Consider the following 26,904-nt stretch of genomic DNA (forward strand, 5'->3'; position numbering starts at 1 on the left):
ACAGCAGCCTCTGGTAAGACAAGGGGTGGCGGTCTATGTATATTTGTAAACAACAGCTGGTGCATGATATCTAAGGAAGTCTCGAGGATTTGCTCGCCTGAGGTAGAGTATCTCATGATAAGCTGTAGACCACACTATCTTCCAAGAGTTTTCATCTATATTCTTCGTAGCTGTCTATTTACCACCACAAACCGATGCTGGCACTAAGACTGCTCTCAATGAACTGTATACGGCCATAAGCAAAAAGGAAAACGCTCATCCAGAGGTGGCACTCCTAGTGGCCGGGGACTTTAATGCAGGGAAACTTACATCAGTTTTACCGCATTTCTACCAGCATGTTAAATGTGCAACCAGAGGAAAAAAAAACTCTAGACCATATTTACTCCTCACACAGAGACGCGTACAAAGCTCTCCCTCGCCCTCCATTTGGCAAATCTGACCATAATTCAATCCTCCTGATTCCTGCTTACAAGCAAAAACTAAAGCCCCAGTGACTCGGTCAATAGAAAAGTGGTCAGATGAAGCAGATGCAGGACTGTTTTGCTAGCACAGACTGGTATATGTTCCGGGATTCTTCCGATGGCATTGAGGAGTACACCACATCAGTCACTGGCTTCATCAATAAGTGCATCGATGACGTCGTCTCTACAGTGACTGTACATACATACCCCAACCAGAAGCCATGGATTACAGGCAACATCCGCACTGAGCTAAAGGGTAGAGCTGCCGCTTTCAAGGAGCGGGACTCTAACCCGGAAGCTTATAAGAAATCCCGCTATGCCCTCCGACGAACCATCAAACAGGCAAAGCGTCAATACCTCTCCGTCTGTAATACCAACATGTTTCAAGCAGACCACCATAGTCCCTGTGCCCAAGAACACCAAGGTAACCTGTGTAAATGACTACTGACCCGTAGCATTCACGTCTGTAGCCATGAAGTCCTTTGAAAGGCTGGTCATGGCTCACAACACCATTATCCCAGAAACCCTAGACCCACTTCAATTTGCATACCGCCCCAACAGATCCACAGATGATGCAATCTCTATTGCGCTCCACACTGCCCTTTCACACCTGGACAAAAGGAAAACCTATGTGAGAATGCTATTCATTGGCTACAGCTCAGCATTCAACACCATAGTGCCCTCAAAGCTCATCACTAAGCTAAGGACCCTGGGACTAAACACGTCCCCCTGCAACTGGATCCTGGACTTCCTGACGGGCCGCCAGGTGGTAAGGGTAGGTAACACATCCGCCACGCTGATCCTCAACACGGGGGCCCCTCAGGGGTGCGTGCTCAGTCCCCTCCTGTACTCCTTGTTCACTCATGACTGCATGGCCAGGCCCGACTCCAACACCATCATTAAGTTTGCCGATGACAACAGTGGTAGGCCTGATCACCAACAACGACAAGACAGCCTATAGGGAGGAGGTCGAGAGTTTCAAGTTCCTTGGTGTCCACATCACCAACAAACTAACATGGTCCAAGCACACCAAGACAGTCGTGAAGAGGACACGACAAAACCTATTCCCCTTAAGGAGACTGAAAAGATTTGGCATGGGTCCTCAGATCCTCAAAAGGTTCTACAGCTGCACCATCGAGAGCATCCTGACTGGTTGCATCACTGCCTGGTATGGCACCTGCTCGGCCTCCGACTGCAAGGCACTACAGAGGGTAGTGTGTAGGCCCAGTACATCACTGGGGCCAAGCTTCCTGCCATCCAGGACCTCTATACCAGGCGGTGTCAGAGGAAAGCCCTAAAAATTGTCAGACTTCAGCCACCATAGTCATAGACTATTCTCTCTGCTACCGCATGGCAATCGGTACCAGAGCACCACGTCTAGGTCCAAGAGGCTTCTAAACAGCTTCTACCCCCAAGCCATAAGACTCCTGAACATCTAATCAAATGGCTACCCAGACTATTTGCATTGCCCCCTCCTCCTCCTCTTTTACACTGCTGCTACTATGTTTATTATCTATACATAGTCACTCTACCTACATGTACACTACCATTCAAAAGTTTGGGGTCACTTAGAAATGTCCTTGTTTTCGAAAGAAAAGCAAATTTTTTGTCCATTAAAATAACTTCAAATTGATCAGAAATAGTGTAGACATTGTTCATGTTGTAAATGGCTATTGTAGCTAGAAACTGTTGGTTTTTAATGGAATATCTACATAGGCGTACAGAGGCCCATTATCAACAACCATCAGTCCTGTGTTCCAATGGCAAGTTGTGTTTGCTAATTCAAGTTTATTATTTTAAAAGGCTAATTGATCATTAGAAAACCCTTTTGCAATTATGTTAGCACAGCTGAAAACTGTTGTGCTGATTAAAGAAGCAATAAAACTGGCCTTCTTGAGACTAGTTGAGTATCTGGAGCATCAGCAATTGTGGGTTCGATTACAGGCTCAAAATGGCCAGAAACAAATAATTTTCTTCTGAAACTCGTCAATCGATCTCGTACAACGCTGTGTACTACTCCCTTCACAGAACAGCGCAAACTGTCTCTAACCAGAATAGAAAGAGGAGTGGGAGGACCCAGTGCACAACTGAGCAAGAGGACAAATACATTAGTGTCTAGTTTGAGAAACAGACGCCTCACAGGTCCTCAACTGGCAGCTTCATTAAATAGTACCCGCAAAACACCAGTCTCAACATCAACAGTGAAGAGGCGACTCTGGGATGCTGACCTTCTAGGAAGAGTTGCAAAGAAAAAGCCATATCTCAGACTGGCCAATAAAAATAAAAGATGGGCAGTCTGAGATATGGCTTTTTCTTTGCAACTCTGTCTAGAAGGTCAGCATCCCGGAGTCGCCTCTTCACTGTTGAGACTGGTGCCATTGGAACACAGGACTGATGGTTGCTGATAACGGGCCTCAGAACGCCTATGTAGATATTACATAATTTTTTATTTACATTTACGTCATTTAGCAGACGCTCTTATCCAGAGCGACTTACAAATTGGTGCATTCACCTTATAGCCAGTGGGATAACCACTTTACAATGTTTTTTGGGGGGTGGGGTGGGGTAAGGGGGGGGGTAGAAGGATTACTTTATCCTATCCCAGGTATTCCTTAAAGAGGTGGGGTTTCAAATGTCTCCGGAAGGTGGTGAGTGACTCCGCTGTCCTGGCGTCGTGAGGGAGCTTGTTCCACCATTGGGGTGCCAGAGCAGCGAACAGTTTTGACTGGGCTGAGCGGGAACTGTGCTTCCGCAGAGGTAGGGGAGCCAGCAGGCCAGAGGTGGATGAACACAATGCCCTCGTTTGGGTGTAGGGACTGATCAGAGCCTTTGCCATTGTAACGGAGGTTTCCGTTACAATGGCCATTTACAACATTAACAATGTCTACACTGTCTTTCTGATCAATTTGATGTTATTTTAATGGACAAAACAATTGCTTTTCTTTCGAAAACAAGGACATTTCTAAGTGACCCCAAACTTTTGAATGGTAGTGTACCTATTACCTTAACTGGTATCCCCTGTATATAGCCTCGCTATTGTTATTTTACTGATGCTCTTTAATTATATGTTACTTTTATTTCATATTATTTATTTAATGTTTTATCATTTTTTTCTTAAAATTGCATGGTTGGTTAAAAGCTTGTAAGTAAGCATTTCACTTTAAACCTGATGGATTCGGCGCATGTGACAAAATTTGATTTGACAAACGACAGTCCATTACTTTAAGACATGAAGGTCAGTCAATAAGGAAAACTTCAAGAACATATTTCAGTTTTCTTGTATACAAAAAAATATATTTGTGTCTACATTCAACTGGTAAAGTAAATTTGTGTAGAAAACAGCAGGCACACCTTCCTAATATTGAGTTGCACCCCCTTTTGTCCTCAGAATAGCCTCAATTTGTCAGGGCATGGACTTTACAAGGTGCCGAAAGCGTTCTACAGGGATGCCGGCCCATGTTGACTCCAATGATTCCCAGTTGTGTCAAGTTGGCTGGATGTCCTTTGCGTGGTGGACCATTCTTGAGACACACAGTTAACTGTTGAGTGAAAAACCCAGCAGAGTTGCAGCTCTTGACACACAAACCGGTGCGCCTGGCTCCTACTACCATACCCCGTTCAAAGGCACTTAAATCTGGTCTTGCCCATTCACCCTCTGAATGGCACACATACACAATCCATGTTTCAATTGTCTCAAGGCTTTAAAATCCTTCTTTAACCTGTCTCCTCCCCTTCATTTACACTGATTGGAGGATTTAACAAGTGACAATAAGTGATCATAGCTTTCACCTGGTCAGTCTGTCATGGAAAGAGCAGGTGTTCCTAATGTTTTGTATATATTCTTATTTTTTAGCAAGAAATTGTCTCAAACAATACGCAAGCTCCCCCTAAAAGACTGACTAAATAATAATAGAAAAACCAGAAAATCCATTTAAATTTTGGGGACCTTTTAATTGCCCAGTCTTCAATAAAGTCTTTACATAATCAAGAAAATAACAATTAAAAGGTAAACTAAAGTAAAACAGAAAACCCCCCCAAAAATGTTACACGTAATGTAAGACATTTCATCGTTATGTATGAACAACGTGGTAGAATCTTTTCACATAAATGTGGTTTGTTTCTTATAATTATTAGGGTTAGGAGCCCATCACAAACTTGTCAGGAAATGTAGATGTTGAATTAGAGCAGTTGCAGCAGTCCATTGTCAAAAAAATCAAAAAAAATCTTCATCTTCCTTTACTTCTTTTCTGTTTTAAGTCCTCTTTCCGCCGCCACTACCTCTGCCTGAAAAACAACAATCACAAATGAAAGCATCTGACAACGCTGGTAGAATTGTTGTCCAGATACAAGTGGAGTAAAGGGAATATATGTGAAGTATCAATTGACATGTCCTCATCAGTTTTGCAACTTCAATTCAAACTAGATCAGGGATGGAAGCCACAAAAAAAATATCCTGAGGGCTCTTGGATCTGCTTACCCACATCCATACATGCAGCCAGAGTCGGCCCTAGGCTTTTGGTGGCCCCAAGCAAATTTTTGTTCATGGAAAATATATATTTCACAGCGGTTTAGATGGTACAATGATTCTCTACGCTATACTTGCTAGTTTTGTCACAAACCAGGAAATGGTGGAGCGATTTCTGCATAGTGCATCTTTAATTTCCTGCAATTCTCCACATTTTGCCATGGGCCGGAGAGAAATGTTCGCAGTTTTTCCCCCCATACGATTTCTGATGATCAATGCCTCCGGACGGTAATGCTTAACACAGGTTTAGATAGCTGGCTCTAGAGTAAATGTACCAATCTAAAAAAAAAATAGTTGATATGGAGTGACTGACAATAGAAAAATGTCCGACGCACAACCAAATTTCACCTTGTGTATTCTATTATTCTAACTCTCAACAGTAAGTTGAGACCCCGGCTGAGTTCCCCCTGGTGGAAATTGATCCACGGGCCTACAAAAAGGTGGGCCCGCCAGTTAACCATCCCTGAACTAGATTATCTGTGGTCCTCTGTAGCTCAGCTGGTAGAGCACGGCGCTTGTAACGCCAAGGTAGTGGGTTCGATCCCCGGGACCACCCATACACAAAAATGTATGCACGCATGACTGTAAGTCGCTTTGGATAAAAGCGTCTGCTAAATGGCATATTATATATTATTATTATATCTCACCTCCTCGTCCACCCCTGAAGCCGCCACCTCTGCCCCCAGCACCACCTCTAGCCCCGGGTTTCCCTCCTAAACGCCTGTTGAAGCCCGCTCCTTCTCCACGAGGTCCTCTTTCACCCTGGGGTTTGGCATAGACCAGGGTCACATTGCTCCCGTCAATCTGAAGGTCTTCCATGGCATCCTTGACAGCCTTGCAGACCTCTGGGCTCTCAAAGTCCACAAAGCCAAACCTAAGAAGTGGCCAACAGTGAGTTTTCAAAGGACATCTGAATGTAAAAATGTGATTTGAAAAGGGTAATGTTTCACCACCATACCCTCTAGATACGCCAGTCTCCTTGTCTTTGGTGACTCGAGCTTCAATGGCGCCTTCAAAGGCACTTTTCAAAGTCTCCTCACTAGTCTCCTTGGCGAGGTTCCTGATCATCAACGTCTTCGAAGGAACTACAAGAGAACATACAATACAGAAGTATGAACGATCACACAACCAAACAACTTCAATCATTCACCAGCCAATTCTCTGCTATGAGATGTTCATTGGGCAAGTCTAATAGTAATATTCACCAGAGTTCCCTTTGTCACCTTCTGGCCTCTTCTGGCTGAACTCTACTCTGATGGCTCTTCCACAAATCTCTTTGTTTAACGATGATTCCAGGGCTTCTTTGGCATCCTCCACACTTTCAAACTGAATGAAGGCAAGACTTTTGAAAAAAAAAAAAAGGGCCTAATTGTCACAATTAATTAACGTAATTGTCTTAAGGTATCATCTCCATTCAGAACATGAAATTAAATCGCATGAATCATAATGATTTTTTAAATAATTATCAATTTGATGGCATTCAACATTTTCACTAGAGCTCAACAAAGCAGATGCATCATCAATGTGCACCGTCACTCACCCTCTTGGTGTACCATTGCTCTGCGGTATCTTGACACTGACTGCTTTGAGAAAGATTTTCTTCAGGGCGTCCTCTTTTGCAGCGTAAGCCAGGTTGGTCACCAGTAATTCGTTATTATGTGTGGCCTCAGCTATGGAACAGAACATGTTAACTTCATCCACTTTTGAGAGAACTATGATAAACAAAATGTCTCAACTAAATCAGTGAATTACTACATACTTTAAATCGTGAAGATGCTAATGAGCAACATGACTAGCCATATAGCTAGCTAATCAAGTACCTTGTGCTTCTACAGTAATTTAATTCCCAGTGACTTAATTTCTATCCATCCTTACCTGGAGCTTTGATGATTTTTGGTTGTTGGCTCTTTTCTCCCAAAAAGTCAATAACGATTACACGGCCTTGGACATCAGTCCCCTGTTTCTCCTCCAGCACCTTCTCAGCAGTGGCCTCCGTTTTGAACTCTATGTAGGCAATTCTGTCACAATAAAATAGATGCAATAGACGTGTTTAGAACAGAATCCTGGGATAGACATAACTAGCAATTTCAAATCAAGCGTTGATATCAAATGGACACATTGCATCTCACCCTTTGCTTGGGGTGCCAATGCCTCCAGGAAACCTGATTTCGACAGCCGTGTCAAAGATTTTCTTCAAGTCCTCCTTTGTTGCTGCAAATGGGATATTCTTGACAAACAAGGTCCTGGCATCTTTCGCTGTGGGGAAAAATACTCCTGTCACTACATGAAAATCAATCAATTCTAGAAATGACTAATATAACAGTAGCAAGGAAAATTCACTCAAGATGAGACTAGCACCTTTTTTGTCATCTACTGTGGGGTCTTTGACCTTGGCCTTGCCTAGCCTCATCTTTTGGTCCAGGATCTTCTCCCCATTCAGCTCAAGGGCTTTCGTCAAGTCTTCTTCTGTGTAAAAGTCTACATACGCAAATTTCCTATAGAATGCACAAAAACATTAAGTTAATATACTTACAAATCCATTGCCATGGAATGGGGAAGAATATTTATCATGAGGAAATCTACAAACATTTGTAGAGGTTAAATTGATGCAGTGCATAAAAATGCGAAGTACTCACTTTGTAATGTCCACTCGAATATCCTGAAACAACAGACTATGCAATGTGAAGAGGTTTGCCAATGCATCATTAATTTCCTCCACTTTCTTGGTTGTGTTCAAGCTTCCAACAAATAGACAAAAACCTTAAAAATAAAAAACCAAGATGCACGTTAGCACACAAACCATCAATCACTCAGAGGGAGTGATATTTACTCTTGTTCACAATCGTACCATCATTAATGCACTTTGTTTTCTTCGCTGGTGAAGTATCCTCCTCTGTTTCCACTTTCCTTTTTACTGGGGCTGCTGCAACAGCTGGAGAGAGAAATGCATAGACACATGTATTAAACACCATTCCATAGATACCCTGATGGAAAAAACTAATGAGTGACATCTGGCAAATATTGGTTCCAATTCTGTTCTGTTCTTTGACCTCACCCTGGACCTTAACCGTTTCCGCCCCAGCAGCAGGAGTTGAGTCCATCTGTTCCGCTTCTGAAGCTACACAAACAATATGAATTAGCATTGGAAATACCTACTGAATTTAAGGAAAAATTTATGTTTTTTTTTAGGGAGCCTTTCTAAAATTGGACAGCGTTTTGCATTTAAGAAATTTCCTATGAACATTATCACTATTCCAATTAGGCTACATGTTTGGACTTGATGTCATACACATTAGATATACCGTCTATGCTTCTTACCACCCCTCAAAGCATTGACTACCTGGGGCATCTTTGACCTCCGAAACATAATCTTCAACAGGAGTTACTTTGTCTCCATCCTTCTCCATCACTGCCTCTTCAGGTTCTGTGGAAACGACGACCTGTGAAGTAGGGGCAGCTACCACAATGACCTGTGGAGTAGTGGCAGTGTCCTCTGTTGATGCTGGAGAATCAGTCTGGCCCTCTGCAAGGCATCATGGTGTATCAAAGGCTGATTTAATGTAATTTTCGTTTTATTTATTTATTGTCAATGTCAAAGTTACACTGGCCCACTTACCAGAGTTATTGTCCTTGCTAATCTTTCCAGCTTTCTTTTTAGATTATGTCCTTAATTGGGTTGCCTATAAAATAATATTTGGAATGAGCATTTCTGAACATTGCAAGTTATGGTGTGGACTTCGAAGATTAGTAACCCATCACCAATCAATTAAACAGAGAACAGGCCGATACTAACGATTCGAAATAGATACATTATAACACATTACGTTCAACACGTGGTACAAACACGTGGTACAAAGTAGCTAGTTAAACATTCCATGCACACACATTCAGGCAGAGCAAAAGTAGAGTTCAGCGATAGCAACCTAACGTTAACTTAGCTAATTCGCTAACACTACCTAGCGCGTTCAACAATGTTGCCATTTCACGTGTGGCTGTGTGAGACTAACTGCAATGAGCCAGTTCGCCTTTAATAATAATTAGATTTTTAGATGTAATTCTTACTTTGCCTGACTTTGCCATGTTTTCTGTGTATTATTTTCTTCCAGCTAACCTTGCTGTACAGCGATCACGACTGCTCACATGTGGGGAGCAGCGATTAAATACTTTCTTTCCCGGCATGCACGTTGACCTAACGCCCCCGGAAATGGTTTGATATTTTCACCGGTCATTAATGGGCCTCGCTATCTGGAATCCTTGGGACGTCCCTACGGTTAACGTAAGGGTTAAGGTTAGGGTTAAGTAAGGATTAGGGCAGTGTGAGTTTGGGAAACACTGGGTTAGGGTAAGTATAGGAGTTAAGGTTAAGGTTAAGGTTAAGGTTTGGGGTAGGGACGTCCCAAGGATCCCAGATTGCAATGACCAGTCATTTACACAGTGGTTATTTAAGATCTCCACTACATAGCACAGCCACAAAGCTATATCAAAGAAATTGATGAAAACTAAAATGAACTTTTTGGTCTTAATGTAAGGTTAGGCATAAGGTTAGCAGTGTGGTTAAGGTTGGGTTTTAAATGACATTTTAAGAAGAGACATTGTAGAAATATGACTCTGTGGCTGTGGTAACTAGTGACGACCGTCATTTAACTAACTAGCTAGCTAAAGCTAACAGTAGCTAATCCATTTCACGAAACGAACAACAGACAGCAGTAATACATGATTCAGGTAGCTAATGCCGTCTTGTTTATAGCTAGCTACTTTTCCTCTGCCCAACAACTAGATATCATTCACAGCTGACTTGTTATTAAAAGTCCAAGTTTGATTCAATCGACTAGCTAACGTTAGCTAGCGCGAAACAGATGCAACATTGCATTGGCGAGTTAGCTAGCTAGCTAGTCGCTATCTGGATATTTAGCTCAGCCTCTCATGACTGAGGAAAATCGAAACCTAGCTATAGCTGGTGAAGTGAACATTAAAACTTGTGGTGTGTGAGGTTGCTAGGGAATGTAGAGTTGGCTAGCTAAGTTGTCTTTAGCACTATAACTTGATGCCATGTCAATTAATGTTTGCAGCTGTCTCTGACTTGGTGGCCCTGATGATGTAGCGAGCTAACCACACATCAGTGGATGGCGGCATGGAGCCAAATAACCTTGATGGCGCTAGGCAGCTAACCATCCTCCCAGTCTAACAGAGATTGATCAAGGTGACCACTAACTTAGCTAGTCTGCATAACGTTCGCTATTAACATATCTGTACGTTTCTGTATGTTTTCTCAGGTTAATTGTATAGCTAAATACTAAATCTGAGCTCTTGTCTTTTCAGTCATGTCATAGCCAAATGGACCCTCGTGAATTCAAGGAAGGCAACAGGTCTCGGAATGGCAAACGTGGACCCAGCCAGTCCAGCACCCCTCATCAGAAAGATGCCTATGCCGGACTCCTCGGCCAGCATCACAGTAGAAAGTTCAGATCCTACCTGGACCAGTATGCCCAACAGCAGGGGGAAGAGAATGGGCCAAACGCACAGAGGCAGGGTCTAGCCCACAGCGACAAACAAGACTGCAGAGAAAAAGGGACCAGGCATTTATCGAGTGCTCTGACTCAAGTGACTTCTCGCCTTCGCCTATGAAAGGTAAGGGAGGAGAAGAGAGCTGTCTGTCCTTGTACATGGACAAGCGGGCGCCACAGGACCCGGAGAGGAAGCAGGGGCTTCCAACAAGCAGCGACGCGGGGAGAGGAGGGACACCGAAACCAGTCAGGACGGAGATGTGGAGTCCGGTGAGTAGTTGGGCTCTCTCAATCAGAGGGACTCCCAGCAGCAACACCAGACGACAAAACAAAGACTACAAAGACCATGCTTCCAACGTGCCCACAGTAACCAAAGAAACAAGGACATGAGTCATGGGACGTCTCCCCCAAAAGCTGGTTTAACTGACCCAGCTCAAGAGCAAGAGAAGAATTCCAAGAAGAAGAATGTGCCAAAGAACAACGAGGATAACAAGAGAGATGGGCCATTGTATCCTGACTTCAATGCAGTCACGTCAAAGTCCCCCTTTAACAAAACCAAAAACGTGCAACCCCAAGGTAAGAAATAGTCTTGACTAAGTGAACGTACTTATTGAATTACTTTGACCTGATAAAGTTGTTATATGCGATCAAGCTTTTACAAAGTTTTATTTTCTGTTGTAGATGGGTGTTGAATTGATATCTGAAATCTGTTTTCATCTCCAGGTCCCACTACGCCTTCTGACAAGTGTAAGAAGACTAGAGGACGCTGAGGACGATCAAAGACAGTGTTTGAAGCGTACATGACCACAGAGGACATTTCCCACGTCCTAAAGAGAGGAGAGCTCATTTAGGTGAAAAGACAAGACATTCCCCCCCCAAAATAAAGATTAGTATGATGAATACTTATATCAAACCAAGTAGTCCCCTGTAGCTCAGTTGGTAGAGCATGGCGCTTGCAACGCCAGGGTTGTGGTTTCGTTTCCCACGGGGGGCCAGTATGAAAATGTATGCACTCACTAACTGTAAGTCGCTCTGGATAAGAGCGTCTGCTAAAATGACCAACAACAAAAAAAAGTAACCACGGTAATCATATGGTTACTTGTTTACCAAAGAACTCTGGCTTTCAGAAAATGCTGACCAAAGGCTTTATCTGTCAAAGAACATCTAACACGATGGCATGACAAGTTAAGCACAGCTGTAGCATACTAATAGAAACATTTCCATCTTCTTCTTTGCAGGAATCAGTAACAATCAACCCCAAAAAGTACCATGATGATTTCATTGCAGCACCCGTGTGTGTGTGTGTGTGTGTGTGTGTGTGTGTGTGTGTGTGTATGTATACACACACGGACACAAACAGCGAGAGAGAGAGGTTTGTGTAGACATATACAGTCAGGTCCATAAGTATTTGGACAGTGACACAATTTGTATCATTTTGTCTCTGTATGCCACTACAATGGATTTGAAAGGAAACAATCAAGATGTGCTTTAAGTGTAGACTTTCATCTTTAATTTAAGGGTTTTGTCAAAATTATTGTATGAACCGTGTAGAAATTACAACAATTTTTATACATAGCCCCCCAATTTTAGGGGCTCAAAAGTAATTGGACAAACTAACATAATCATAAATTAAATTGTGAGTTTTAATACTTCAATGTCAATGACTGCCTGAAGTCTGGAACCCATAGACATCCCCAGATGTTGGGTTTCTTCTCTGGTGATGCTCTGCCAGGGATTTACTGCAGCTGTCTTTAGTTCCTGCTTGTTCTTGGGCCGTTTTGCCTTCAGTTTTGCCTTCAGCAAGTGAAATGCATGCTCAATTATATTCAGGTCAGGTGATTGACTTGGCCATTGCAGAACATTCTACTTCTTTGCCTTAAAAAAGTATTGGGTTGCTTTCGCAGTATGCTTCGGGTCATTGTCCATCTGCACTGTGAAGCGCTGTCCAATGAGTTTTGAAGCATTTGGCTGAATCTGAGCAGATAATACAGCCCTAAACACTTCAGAATTCATCCTGCTGCTTTTATCAGCAGTCACATCATCAATAAATACAAAGGAACCAGTTCCATTGGCAGCCATACAGGCCCACGCCATAACACTACCTCCACCGTGCTTCACAGATGAGGCGGTATGCTTCGGATCATGAGCAGTTCCTTCCCTTCTCCATACTCTTCTCTTCCCATCATTCTGGTACAAGTTGATCTTTGTCTCATCTGTCCATAGGATGTTGTTCCAGAACTGTACAGGCTTTTTTAGATGTTTTTTGGCAAACTCTAATCTGGTCTTCCTGTTTTTGAGGCTTACCAATGGTTTACATCTTGTGGTAAACCCTCTGTATTTACTCTGGTGAAGTCTTCTCTTGATTGTTGACTTTGACACAGATACGCCTATCTCCTGGAGGGTGTTCTTGATCTGGCCAACTGTTGTGAAGGGGTTTTTCTTCACCAAATAAGTATTCTGTCATCCACCACAGTTGTTTTCCGTGGTCTTCCGGGCTTTTTGGTGTTCCTGAGCTCACAAGTGCGTTCTTTATTTTTAAGAATGTACCAAATAGTTGATTTGGCCACACCTAATGTTTTTGCTATCTCTGATGGGTTTGTTTTGATTTTTCAGGCTATATATATTTTTATTTATTTCACCTTTATATAACCAGGTAAGCCAGTTGAGAACAAGTTCTCATTTACAACTGCGACCTGGCCAAGATAAAGCAAAGCAGTGCGATAAAAACAACAGAGTTACATATGGGGTAAAACAAAACATAATGATGGCTTGCTTCACTGGCAGCTCTTTGGACTTCATATTGACGGTTAACAGCAACATATTCCAAATGCAAATGCCACACTTGAAATCAACTCTAGACCTTTTATCTGCTTACTTGTAAATGAACTAATGAGGGAATAACACACACCTGGCCATGGAACAGCTGAGCAGCCAATTGTCCAATTACTTTTGGTCCCTTAAAAAGGGGGGGACCACATATAAAAAGTGCTGTAATTCCTACACTGTTCACCCGATTTGGATGTAAATACCCTCAAACTAAAGCTGAAAGTCTGCACTTTCAGATCATATTAATTATTTAATTTCAACTCCAATATGCTGTGGTAGACAGCTAAAATAATTATAACTTCGTCAATGTCCAAATATTTATGGACCTGACTGTATATATCTATATCCATCCAGGAAGATATCCCGCCTGATGGATATCTACTATATATATATATATATATATATATATATATACACACACTACTGTTCAAAAGTTTGGGGTCACTTAGAAATGTCCTTGTTTTCCATGAAAACATACATGAAATGAGTTTGAATAGGAAATATAGCAAAATGAATAGGAAATGTAGTTATTGACAAGGTTAGAAATAATGATTTTTAATTGAAATAATAATTGTGTCCTTCAAACTTTGCTTTCGTCAAAGAATCCTCCATTTGCAGCAATTACAGCCTTGCAGACCTTTGGCATTCTAGTTGTCAATTTGTTGAGGTAATCCTGAAGCACCTCCCACAAGTTGGATTGGCTTGATGGGCACTTCTTACTTACCATACGGTCAAGCTGCTCCCACAACAGCTCAATAGGGTTGAGATCCGGTGACTGTGCTGGCCACTCCATTATAGACAGAATACCAGCTGACTGCTTCTTCCCTAAATAGTTATTGCATAGTTTGGAGCTGTGCTTTAGGTCATTGTCCTGTTGTAGGAGGAAATTGGCTCCATAACACTTTTTTCCAATCTTCCTCTGTCCAGTGTCTGTGTTCTTTTGCCCATCTTAATCTTTTATTTTTATTGGCAAGTCTGAGATATGGGTTTTTCTTTGCAACTCTGCCTAGAAGGTCAGCATCCCGGAGTCGCCTCTTCACTTTTGACGTTGAGACTGGTGTTTTGCGGGTACTATTTAATAAAGCTGCCAGTTGAGGACCTGTGAGGCGTCTGTTTCTCAAACTAGACACTCAAATGTATTTGTCTTCTTGCTCAGTTGTGCACTGGGGCCTCTCACTCCTCGTTCTATTCTGGTTAGAGCTAGTTTGAGCTGTTCTGTGAAGGGAGTAGTACACAGCGTTGTACGAGATCTTCAGTTTCTTGGCAATTTCTCGCATGGAATAGCCTTCATTTCTCAGAACAAGAATAGACTGACGAGTTTCAGAAGAAAGTTATTTGTTTCTGGCCATTTTGAGCCTGTAATCGAACCCACAATTGCTGATGCTCCAGATACTCAACTAGTCTCAAGAGGGCCAGTTTTATTGCTTCTTTAATCAGCACAACAGTTTTCAGCAGTGCTGACATAATTGCAAAAGGGTTTTCTAATGATCAATTAGCCTTTTAAAATGATAAACTTGGATTAGCAAACACAACCTGGCATTGGAACACAGGACTGATGGTTGCTGATAATGGGCCTCTGTACGCCTATGTACATATTCCATTAAAAACCAGCCGTTTCCAGCTACAATAGCCATTTAGAACAAATACAATGTCTACACTGTATTTCTGATCAATTTGATGTTATTTTAATGGACAAAAAAATTGCTTTTCTTTCGAAAACAAGGACATTTCTAAGTGACCCCAAACTTTTAAACGGTAGTGTGTGTGTATATATACAGTGGGGAGAACAAATATTTGATACACTGCCGATTTTGCAGGTTTTCCTACTTACAAAGCATGTAGAGGTCTGTAATTTTTATCATAGGTACACTTCAACTGTGAGAGACGGAGTCTGAAACAAGAATCCAGAAAATCACATTGTATGATTTTTAAGTAATTAATTTGCATTTTATTGCATGACATAAGTATTTGATCACCTACCAACCAGTAATAATTCCGGCTCTCACAGACCTGTTAGTTTTTCTTAAAGAAGCCCTCCTGTTCTCCACTCATTATCTGTATTAACTGCACCTGTTTGAACTCGTTACCTGTATAAAAGACACCTGTCCACACACTCAATCAAACAGACTCCAACCTCTCCACAATGGCCAAGACCAGAGAGCTGTGTAAGGACATCAGGGATAACATTTTAGACCTGCACAAGGCTGGGATGGGCTACAGGACAATAGGCAAGCAGCTTGGTGAGAAGGCAACAACTTTTGGCGCAATTATTAGAAAATGGAAGAAGTTCAAGATGACGGTCAATCACCCTTGGTCTGGGGCTCCATGCAAGATCTCATCTCGTGGGGCATCAATGATCATGAGGAAGGTGAGGGATCAGCCCAGAAATACACGGCAGGACCTGGTCAATGACCTGAAGAGAGCTGGGACCACAGTCTCAAAGAAAACCATTAGTAACACACTACGCCGTCATGGATTAAAATCCTGCAGCGCACGCAAGGTCCCCCTGCTCAAGCCAGCGCATGTCCAGGCCCGTCTGAAGTTTGCCAATGACCATCTGGATGATCCAGAGGAGGAATGGGAGAAGGTCATGTGGTCGGATGAGACAAAAATAGAGCTTTTTGGTCTAAACTCCACTCGCCGTGTTTGGAGGAAGAAGGATGAGTACAACCCCAAGAACACCATCCCAACCGTGAAGCATGGAGGTGGAAACATCATTCTTTGGGGATGCTTTTCTGCAAAGGGGACAGGACGACTGCACCGTATTGAGGGGAGGATGGATGGGCCATGTATCGCGAGATCTTGGCCAACAACCTCCTTCCCTCAGTAAGAGCATTGAAGATGGGTCGTGGCTGGGTCTTCCAGCATGACAACGACCCGAAACACACAGCCAGGGCAACTAAGGAGTGGCTCCGTAAGAAGCATCTCAAGGTCCTGGAGTGGCCTAGCCAGTCTCCAGACCTGAACCCAATATAAAATCTTTGGAGGGAGCTGAAAGTCCGTATTGCCCAGCGACAGCCCCGAAACCTGAAGGATCTGGAGAAGGTCTGTATGGAGGAGTGGGCCAAAATCCCTGCTGCAGTGTGTGCAAACCTGGTCAAGACCTACAGGAAACGTATGATCTCTGTAATTGCAAACAAAGGTTTCTGTACCAAATATTAAGTTCTGCTTTTCTGATGTATCAAATACTTATGTCATGCAATAAATGCAAATTAATGACTTAAAAATCATACAATGTGATTTTCTGGATTTTTCTTTTAGATTCCGTCTCTCACAGTTGAAGTGTACCTATGATACAAATTACAGACCTCTACATGCTTTGTAAGTAGGAAAACCTGCAAAATCGGCAGTGTATCAAATACTTGTTCTCCCCACTGTATATATAGTAACTTATATGTGTCGGCAGTAAAAATTGTCTAATGGAACTGTATATATCTGCAGGATGGCATTCGGGATATCTTCCTGGATGGAATTGTAGGCCAAAACAGGGCCCTAACAGGGATGTGGTTCAGGTTCTCCCTCAGGAACAGTGGAAGGTGAGCTCTCTGGAGGCAGATACAGCCTCGGCATATAGGGAAAGGGGATACTTAGTCAGTTACATAAATGAATGCATTCAACCGAAATGTGTCTTCCGCATTTATAGCAGCTACGTTCAAGTAGCTTTGTGTGTGTTACTCGCCACTGTCGATAGCTATCATGGCCAACGATGGGTATGGCACCGACGCAAACGACTTGGCGCTTTTCTCATAATGCACACACTTATCACACTTTAAATAATCGTTAGGGCCCTACTAGAGATGTGAAGTTTGAAATGAAATAAGTTTGCTAATATGGTTGATTGTTACTGGACAATTGATTGCTACAACATTCAAAGTAGCAGTAGTCGTTTTTAAATGGTAATATAACAAAATAACTGTGGTGCACATTGTTATAAACTTATCGTTAATTTTATTGTTATCATTCAGTCAATCATTCATTCAACAGCTTCTATCTCAAGGCCATCAGACTGTTAAATAGCCATCACCTTAGAGGCTGCTGCCCTATATACATAGACATGGAATCACTGGCCACTTTAATAATGGAACACTAGTCACTTTAAAAATTTTTACATACTGCTTTACTCATCTCATATGTATATACTGTATTCTATTCTACTGTATTTTAGTCAATGCCACTCCGACATTGCTCGTACTAATATTTATATATTTCTCAATTCCATTATTTTACTTTTAGATTTGTGTATTGTTGTGAATCGTTAGATACTACTGCACAGTTGGAGCTAGGAACACAAGCATTTCGCTACACCCGCAATAACATCAGCTAAATATGTGACCAATAAAATTGGATTAAATTGTGAGATGGATTTTGTTTTGTCCATATTGCCAAGCTCTACTATCATCGTCATCAGTGTAATTAATTAATTGGCTAATTGGTTGTCTTTTCCTGTGCAGGTAGTGAGAGCAAATGCAAAGTTGTAGAAACATCTCAAGGATGATCAATGGAAACAGGATGCACCTGAGCTCAATTTCGAGTCTCATAGCAAAGAATCTGAATACTTATGTAAATAAGGTATTTCTGTCTTTTTATTTTTAATACATTTGCAAAAATGTCTAAATCAGTTTTTGCTTTGTCATTATGGGGTATTGTGTGTAGATTGAGGACAATTTTTTGATTTAATCAATTTTAGAATAAGGCTGTAACGTAACAAAATGTGGAAAAAGGGAAGGGGTCTGAATACTTTATGAACGCACTGTGTGTGAGTGTGTATACCTCAAGAAAGCAAGCGAACTGGATTCAAAGTGAGCTTAACGTCAACTAGAGATCTGATTGTATAGAATGTCTTGCCAGTAAATGTTTTTTCTAATTTCTTTGTTTTGCTCTTCCTGTCCTTCCTCTCAGGTTGGTGGAGGAGTTGATGTTGCTGGCCAACATGTGCCCTTCTACACACACTTCACCTCGCCCATACGCCCCTACGTTGATGTCATTGTCCACAGGCTGCTGGCATCCTCCCTGGGTGGGTGGCCAGAGAAGAGGACACACTGGGCTGTGTGTGTTTATCCCATCGAGGACAATGGCTTTGTTGTGTTACGAGGGCAAGCAGGCAGTGTCTCAGCTGTGTTGTAGCACCCAGAGAAGATTGGGTCTGTGGTGGAATAGTAATGTGTTAAAAGACCAGAGAAGATTGGGTCTGTGGTGGAATAGTAATGTGTTAAAAGACCAGAGAATATTGGGTCTGTGGTGGAATAGTAATGTGTTAAAAGACCAAAGAAGATTGGGTCTGTGGTGGAATAGTATTGTGTTAAAAGACCAGATAAGATTGGGTCTGTGGTGGAATAGTAATGTGTTAAAAGACCAGAGAAGATTGGGTCTGTGTTGGAATAGTAATGTGTTGAAAGACAAAGCTTCCCTTAGATTCCAAAAAACCCTGAATCTAAGCTGAGGCTTTGTTTCTCCTGGTCTTCTGCAGAGAGATTCACTGCCTTTGATGGTGTTGTGCTGCCCTCTCTGTAAGAAAAAAGTAGTTCAAGTTGACTCGTATGTGCGCGTCTTGTCTTTACAATAGATTCTCTGCCTCTTTGTGACATTGGTGTGTTTGTGTGGTGTGTAGGCTGTTGTCCCCATCTGGAGCTGAAGGGAGCGGAGGTGCAGAAGCAGGCGTCCCACTGAAACTCAGTTGGTAGAGCATGGCGCTTGCAATGCCAGGGTTGTGGGTTCGATTCCCACGGGGGGCCAGTATGGAAAATGTATGCACTCACTAACTGTAAGTCGCTCTGGATAATAGCATCTGCTAAATGACTAAAATGTAAATGTAAACATTAATGACGACCTGACGGCCTCCAAGAGAGTCAGGAGCTCAGGTCTGAGCTGTTCTTCAGCGTCTTCGTCAAGGTACACCCAAGACACTGCATGATGTTCCCACTAGAGCAGGGGTACTCAACTCTTACCCTACGAGGTCCGTAGCCTGCTGGTTCTGTTTTACCTGGTAATGAATTTCACTCACCTGGTATCCCAGGTCTAAATCAGTCCCTGGTTAGAGAGGAACAATGGGCAGGAAAAAGCAGTGGAACTGGCTTCCAGGTCCAGAGTTGAGTTTGAGGGCGCTAAAGTATACCAGACCTGGTTTGAAATAGTGTTTGTTTCTTTCAAATACCTTGGGCATTTGATTGAGCCTGCTTACAGTGTTAGATGGGTGGTGTACTTTTGGAACCGGTCTATTGGTTCCATGGCAACCTTAATCAAGCACATCTAAACTATTTGAAATAAAACAAATACTATTTGAACCCAGGGCTGTTACACAAAGCTCTCCAGTTAGGATTCAGCCCCTGGAGTTGCATTCAGGACAGTCCCAGCGTTGCACTGTGCTAACTGTTATTTGCCCCACTGCAGGAGAGCGGTCCCTTGGACTCTGAGGCCATGGTGATGGGAATTCTGGACCAGGCCTTCGACTTCCTTGTGCTGCACTACGGGGTGCAGAAACATATCTACTGGGCCTCCCGAGTGGCGCAGCGGCCTAAGGCACTGCAGTGCTTGAGGCGTCACTACAGATCCGGGTTCGATCCCGGGCTGTGTCTCAGCCGGCCGCGACCGGGAGACCCATGAGGCGACGCACAATTGGCCCAGCGTCGTTGGCCGGCCGTGATGTCCTTGTCCCATCGCGCTCTAGTGATTCCTGTGGCGGGCCGGGCGCAGGCACGCTGACACGGTCGCCAGTTGTACGGTGTTTCCTCCGACACATTGGTGCGGCTGGCTTCCGGGTTAAGCGGGCAGTGTGTCAAGAAGCAGTGCGGCTTGGCAGGGTCGTGTTTCGGAGGACGCACGGCTCGCGAAATTGGGGAGAAAAAGGGGATATACTATCTACTGCAAAGTGCGTGTCACTCAAACCAATTACAGTATTAATTTTGCCAAATCGTTACCTGATTTGTTATGGTTGCTATGCGCTGCTTGGGTTAGTGACAAACACAACCGGTGTTCTTTGGAGCACCTTGGGTATATTCCCTAGGAACCATGCAGAAGCAAACGGGCCAAAGCGGGGCAGGACTTACCTGAACCAATAAGAAACACTAGTTTATTTAAGTTGCAAAACGTTTTGCTATGGCTGGCTAGGGTGTGCACTTCATTAGGGCAGACCGTGGCAAAACTTTATTCGACAAGTTCAGATAGAACCTCTCCGTTTCACTCAATTTCTGACATTTTTCTTCCATATTGTGCTGTCGTGGTAATTATTCTAATCAAAGGAGAGACTTTTAGATTTCCTCAAAACAATTGAACTTTATTAATTACTGCAGCAATGGAGCGTTAACGGTCACCCAATGGTGTAGAGTTAAAGCCCAAATAAACAGGATTCGGTTACAACTCTTTATAGTCTTCCTGAGTCCTTGTGACGAAGAACAGATACGTGAAATTATACAAAGGTACATTGTGCTCTCATGCAACAGACATCAAGATTTACATGGTGCCAAATATCTGTCTCTAGTTCATTTACTGCTTGTTTATACAAAAATACTAATGCAACATAGGATACTTAGCTCTTTTCTCAGAATGATGGAGTCCAGTATTCATCTGCCATATGGGATAAATAAACTGGAGATTGGGTCTCCCTGGCACCGACAGACCGGCACACAGACACTAATCATGGAATGGAATGTTGTCTTATCACCAAGCCATCGTAAATCGACTGTCACAGAGTTCAATCTCAGAGGTTCATCTCAGTTCACACAAAACTGAAACCTATTATGTTACCTCTCAGAAGAACAGAATGTACTAATATAGGAATACATTCTAATATAAAAGTAATGTGATTAACATAATGTTGTAATTCTACGACAGTGCCTAGCATACACAACCCAGGTTACCATCCATGAGTGACTCCCCTCTCCATTTGTGAATACTAGGTTGAATTAAATCAGGTTCATATTCAATCTTCACCAAAAAATTTAATATGGACTGAAACAGGGAGGGACTACCCGGATAACAAACACTCATTTACGTTTTCCATGGCGAAACATTTAAAAACGTTTTGTGTTCCCTGCCCTAATAAAACACAACCCAGGTAAATTATCAGGAAGTGGTTCTAATGTTTGGGATGAACAGAATGAATGTGGTGGTGGGGGGGTGGAAGTTGACTCTGGTGTGGGCTGCGGAGGAGCCAGGGAAGTACGGCAGTTAAGAACACAGACAGGAGCCAGGGAAGTACGGCAGTTAAGAACACAGACAGGAGCCAGGGAAGTACAGCAGTTAAGAACACAGACAGGAGCCAGGGAAGTACGGCAGTTAAGAACACAGACAGGAGCCAGGGAGTACGGCAGTTAAGAACACAGACAGGAGCCAGGGATGTACAGCAGTTAAGAACACAGACAGGAGCCAGGGATGTACAGCAGTTAAGAACACAGACAGGAGCCAGGGATGTACAGCAGTTAAGAACACAGACAGGAGCCAGGGAAGTACGGCAGTTAAGAACACAGACAGGAGCCAGGGAAGTATGGTAGTTAAGAACACAGACAGGAGCCAGGGAAGTACGGCAGTTAAGAACACAGACAGGAGCCAGGGAAGTACGGCAGTTAAGAACACAGACAGGAGCCAGGGAAGTACGGCAGTTAAGAACACAGACAGGAGCCAGGGAAGTACGGCAGTTAAGAACACAGACAGGAGCCAGGGAAGTACGGCAGTTAAGAACACAGACAGACATACATACGCACGCACAACAGAAGCACTGATGCATGCTGTTTGTGGGTGCTGGACCACTAGTACATTGAAGCAGGTTCTCTTAAACAGTAGAGTGTTGAAGCCCAAACCCATGCAAAAATAGGAGCTGAAAGCAAACTGAATGTAATTGTTTTATGTCCTCTGTCGCTAACAAAGGGTTGTCCTGTTCCTGTCTGTCCTCCATCTTCAGTCTGGGTGACGTGCAGCTGAGGGCAGACGGAGCTCCTATGAAATAAAGCCCTGTCATCAAGAGGCCCAATGAGACGTCGTTGTGAATACTACGATAACACACACACCGATAATGTATGTATTAGAAAAGCAATTTTTTTATTTGAATTAAGTTCATGGTTCAATTACCATCGAGGAGCCAAGGCTGTGAAGTAGCACTGAAGCAGTTTTATTTAAATAGGGCCTGGACCGCTTTGAAATTAACTGTAAAAGTGCCAAGACTGTGCAATGAATTACGTTTTATTTTGCAGATTTGACCCTATGTCATATTTAGATAAATATTATTAAGTATATACACAGTCAATGTGTGAAGATGGCTTAAACTATATTTAGTTTAACACAAGTTTAAATTAAGCTGTTCTATGAATGTCAAGCTTACAGTAACTTGTCATTTCAGTCGCAATGCAAGTGTCTTTGATTGATTAGTGGTAGCGGTCACTTCCTTGCAAGAGCTTGTGTGCTTTTCCCATCAATTCATAGTATGACACTCGGTCCCACTTTAAATAAACTACTTTAAAGGTTTAACGAAGCCTTCATAAACCCTTTATAATAACTATTTTAAAGCAAATTCATGTTACAGGTATAACATGAAGCTCAGCCAAATTCTTTGCCATTTGTGTTAGGACCATAAATGTCCCGCAAATGTTTAAGGTGCTAGTAGCAAGGAACTCCTTAACTCTTGATACCATATTCAAACTCACAAATCGAATATGTTGATAGAGTAGTAATATTTCTAGTATAACTCCCACTTCTCAACTCCTGTTTGGTCTCTGTGCCCAGATTAGGAATTACATCTGGATTTACCTTCAACCAGTACTTAAGTAAAAATACTTGAAAGTACTACTTAAGTAGTTTTTTTTTGGGTATCTGTACTTTACTATTATATTTTTGAATATTTCACTACATTCCTAAAGAAAATGTTATTTTTACTCCATACATTTTCCCTGACATCCAAAAGTACTCATTACATTTTGAATGCTTAGCAGGACAAATCATGTCTGAGTGTTGGAGTTTGCCCCTGGCTATCCGTGAATAAAATAAAAACAAGAAAATTGTGCTGTTTGGTTTTCTTAATGTAAGGAATTTGAAATTATTTATATTTTTACTTTTGATACTTAAGTATACAGTATTTAAAACCAAATACTTTTAGACTTTTACTCAAGTAATATTTTACTGGGTGACTTTTACTTAATTCATTTGCTATTAAGGTATCTTTACTTTTACTCAAGTATGACAATTGGGTACTTTTTCCACCACTGTCTTCAATGCTGGTTTCTCTTCAAAAAGTAATAAACCTTTCGCCTTTTACTAAGTAATTACAATTTGTAGTCAATGAAATGATAACAAAAACACCATGTTCAGAGCATTTTATTTTGAGGGCTATTTCTGTTGTAAAAGATTGTGATTGTATTTCATAATCTGGCCACAGACAAAACAGGAATTGAGGATTGGGTCATTCCGCACAATAAAGAACCTCTTTCCTTTGTACTTGTTCAACATAATATATCTTCTACGCCTCACATGCAAAGAATTCAAGCTTTAAGAGAGAAATGCCTTTTTCTGTTTCAGATGTAAGGGAAATATTTTGGACTTGTATTGATAGTGACAACTTTTTTATAGATGCGAGAAGCTGCCTGCTCCATTTGTGTGACTTCAGTAATGTTAATGTACTTGCAATGCCTGCTCATGGTGATGCCAATGTACAGTACCAGTCAAAAGTTTGGACACACCTACTCATTCAAGGGTTTTTCTTTATTTTTACTATTTTCTACATTGTAGAATAAAGGTGAAGACATCAAAATGATGAAATAACACATGTAGGAACCAAAACAGTGTTAAACAAATCAATATATATTTTATATTTGAGATTCTTCAAAGTAGCCACTCTTTGCTTTGACGACAGCTTTGCACACTCTTGGCATTCTCTCAACCAGCTTTACCTGGAATGCTTTTCCAACAGTCTTGAAGGAGTTCCCACATATGCTGAGCACTTGTTGGCTGCTTTTCCTTCACTCTGCGGTCCGACTCATCCCAAACCATCTCAGTTGGGTTGAGGTTGGGTGATTGTGGAGGCCAGGTCATCTGATGCAGCACTCCATCACTCTCCTTCTTGGTCACATAGCCCTTACACAGCCTAGAGGTGTGTTTTGGGTCATTGTCCTGTTGAAAACAAATGATAGTCCCACTAAGCGCAAACCAGATTGGATGGCGTATTGCTGCAGAATGCTGTGGGGGCCATGCTGGTTAAGTGTGCCTTGAATTCTAAATAAATCACTGACAGTGTCACCAGCAAAGCACCCACACACCATCACACCTCCTCCTCCATGCTTCACGGTGGAAACCACACATGCAGAGATCATCCGTTCACCTACTCTGCGTCTCACAAAGTAACAGCGGTTGGAACCATAAATCTCAAATTTGTACTCATCAGACCAAAGGACAGATTTCCACCGGTCTAATGTTCATTGCTCGTGTTTCTTGGCCCAAGCAAGTCTCTTCTTCTTATTGGTGTCCTTTAGTAGTGGTTTCTTTGCAGCAATTCGACCATGAAGGCCTGATTCACGCAGTCTCCTCTGAACAGTTGATATTGAGATGTGTCTGTTACTTGAACTCTGTGAAGCATTTATTTGGGCTGCAATCTGAGGTGCAATGAACTTATCCTCTGCAGCAGAGGGTAACTCTGGGTCTTCCTTTCCTGTGCCGGTCCTCATGAGAGCCAGTTTCATCATACCGCTTGATGGTTTTGCGACTGCACTTGAAGAAACTTTCAACGTTTTTCCGGATTTACTGACCTTCATGTCTTAAAGTAATGATGGACTGTCATTTCTCTTTGCTTATTTGAGCTGTTCTTGCCATAATATGGACTTTGTCTTTTACAAAATAGGAATATCTTCTGTATACCACCCCTACCTTGTCACAACACAACTGATTGGCTCAAACGCATTAAGAAGGAAAAATATTCCACAAATTAACTTTTAAGAAGGCACACCTGTTAATTGAAATGAATTCCAGGTGACTACTTCATGAAGCTGGTTGAGAGAATGCCAAGCGTGTGCAAAGCTGTCATCAAGGCAAAGGGTGGCTACTTTGAAGAATCTCAAATATAGAATATATTTTAATTTGTTTAACACTTTGTTGGTCACTACATGATTCCATATGTGTTATTTCATAGTTTTGATATCTTCACTATTATTCTACAATGTAGAAAATAGTAACAAATAAAGAAAAACCCTTGAATGAGTAGGTGTGTCCAAACTTTTGACTGGTACTGTATATCAGCCCAGCATCTCTTAACCATTCCTGGGTCGTTGTCCTGCTGGAAGACCCACAACATTCAATGGAGACCTGTTTTTTGGACATTGGGTTGAACATTGCACTACAAAACACCTGATAATCTGATGATTTCATGATGCCTTGCGCACATTCAAGGTGCAGCAAAAGAAACCCAACAGCATTATCAAACCTCCATGTTTGATTGTAGGGAGGTTATGTTCATTGAGTGCTTCATTTGGCCATCAGTTAAACAGTGCTGATCTGTATTCCCAAAGTGCTCTAATTTTGTTGAATTGGTCCACAGAACATTTCCCCCAGGATTTTGGTTTATTAGGTGGGTTTTGAGAAGTTCAATCAGGCTTTCTTGACTCCTTCAGCAGTGGGTTCTTCCTATGTTTACCAACACCCTTCATCTGAAAGTTTCAGTATTGATTATTTTAAACCCAAGAACATGTTTTAGAACAGTAATCTCAGTATGAAATACGCTAACATGATTGCCATTGCTAGCTAGATAGCTGCAGTTGAAATCGGAAGTTTACATACACTTAGGTTGGAGTTATTAAAACTTGTTTTTCAACCACTCCACAAATTTCTTGTTAACAAACTATAGTTTTGACAAGTCGGTTAGGACATCTACTTTGTGCATGACACAAGTAATTTTTCCAACAATTGTTTACAGACAGATTATTTCACTTATAATTCACTGTATCACAATTCCAGTGGGTCAGAGGTTTACATACACTAAGTTGACGGTGCCTTTAAACAGCTTGGAAAATTCCAGAAAATGATCTCATGGCTTTAGAAGCTTCTGATAGGCTAATTGACATCATTGGGGTCAATTGGAGGTGTACCTGTGGATGTATTTCAAGACCTACCTTCAAACGTAGTGCCCCTTTGCTTGACATCATGGGAAAATCAAAAGAAATCAGCCAAGACCTCAGAAACAAAATTGTAGACCTCAACAAGTCTGGTTCATCCTTGGGAGCAATTTCCAAACGCCTGAAGGTACCACGTTCATCTGTACAAACAATAGTACGCAAGTATAAACACCATGGGACCACGCAGCCGTCATACCGCTCAGGAAGGAGACGTGTTCTGTCTCCTAGAGATTAACGTACTTTGGTGCGAAAAGTGCAAATCAATCCCAGAACAACAGCAAAGGACCTTGTGAAGATGCTGGAGGAAACAGGTACAAAAGTATCTAAATCCACAGTAAAACGAGTCCTATATTGACATAACCTGAAGGGCCGCTCAGCAAGGAAGAAGCCACTGCTCCAAAACCGCCATAAAAAAGCCAGACTACGGTTTGTAACTGCACAACTGTTTGGCCATAATGACCATCGTTATGTTTGGAGGAAAAAGTGGGTTGCTTGCAAGCCGAAGA

General features: G+C 42.1%; 1 protein-coding gene and 1 long non-coding RNA gene across 3 annotated transcripts; one reads left to right on the forward strand and one right to left on the reverse strand.

Moving 5' to 3' along the window:
- Nucleotides 1-4,391: 4,391 nt before the first annotated feature.
- LOC121580712 (nucleolin-like) lies at nucleotides 4,392-9,157 on the reverse strand. The gene is made up of 14 exons (XM_041895710.2): nucleotides 9,049-9,157; nucleotides 8,603-8,666; nucleotides 8,327-8,509; nucleotides 8,042-8,104; nucleotides 7,835-7,918; nucleotides 7,623-7,746; nucleotides 7,345-7,481; nucleotides 7,116-7,242; nucleotides 6,862-7,004; nucleotides 6,527-6,656; nucleotides 6,192-6,328; nucleotides 5,945-6,071; nucleotides 5,634-5,860; nucleotides 4,392-4,745 (listed from the first exon to the last, which is right to left on the reverse strand). The coding sequence occupies exons 3-14, from the start codon at nucleotides 8,391-8,393 to the stop codon at nucleotides 4,714-4,716; spliced, it is 1,398 nt and encodes a 465-aa protein (XP_041751644.1). The 5' UTR covers nucleotides 8,394-8,509; nucleotides 8,603-8,666; nucleotides 9,049-9,157; the 3' UTR covers nucleotides 4,392-4,713.
- Nucleotides 9,158-9,341: 184 nt separating this feature from the next.
- LOC121580713 lies at nucleotides 9,342-17,827 on the forward strand. 2 transcript variants are annotated; one of them, XR_006003130.2, is made up of 6 exons: nucleotides 9,342-9,708; nucleotides 10,056-10,186; nucleotides 10,306-11,066; nucleotides 11,214-11,341; nucleotides 16,758-16,852; nucleotides 17,768-17,827. It is a non-coding gene; the product is annotated as an uncharacterized LOC121580713 (long non-coding RNA). The 2 variants fall into 2 exon arrangements; XR_006003129.2 differs by lacking the exons at nucleotides 16,758-16,852; nucleotides 17,768-17,827 and having other exon boundaries at nucleotides 11,214-11,407.
- The last annotated feature ends 9,077 nt before the right edge of the window (nucleotides 17,828-26,904 follow it).

Source organism: Coregonus clupeaformis, chromosome 14, assembly GCF_020615455.1.
Source record: "Coregonus clupeaformis isolate EN_2021a chromosome 14, ASM2061545v1, whole genome shotgun sequence".
Taxonomy (NCBI): Eukaryota; Metazoa; Chordata; class Actinopteri; order Salmoniformes; family Salmonidae; genus Coregonus; species Coregonus clupeaformis.

Coding starts and splice junctions, on each gene's coding strand:
- LOC121580712 (XM_041895710.2), bottom strand. CDS start 8,393: ATGGAGAAGGATGGAGACAAAGTAACTCCTGTTGAAGATTATGTTTCG. Junction 7,919..8,041: donor GGAAACGGTTAAGGTCCAGG/GTGAGGTCAAAG, acceptor TTCTCTCTCCAG/CTGTTGCAGCAGCCCCAGTA. Junction 6,657..6,861: donor AAAAATCATCAAAGCTCCAG/GTAAGGATGGAT, acceptor TCTGTTCCATAG/CTGAGGCCACACATAATAAC.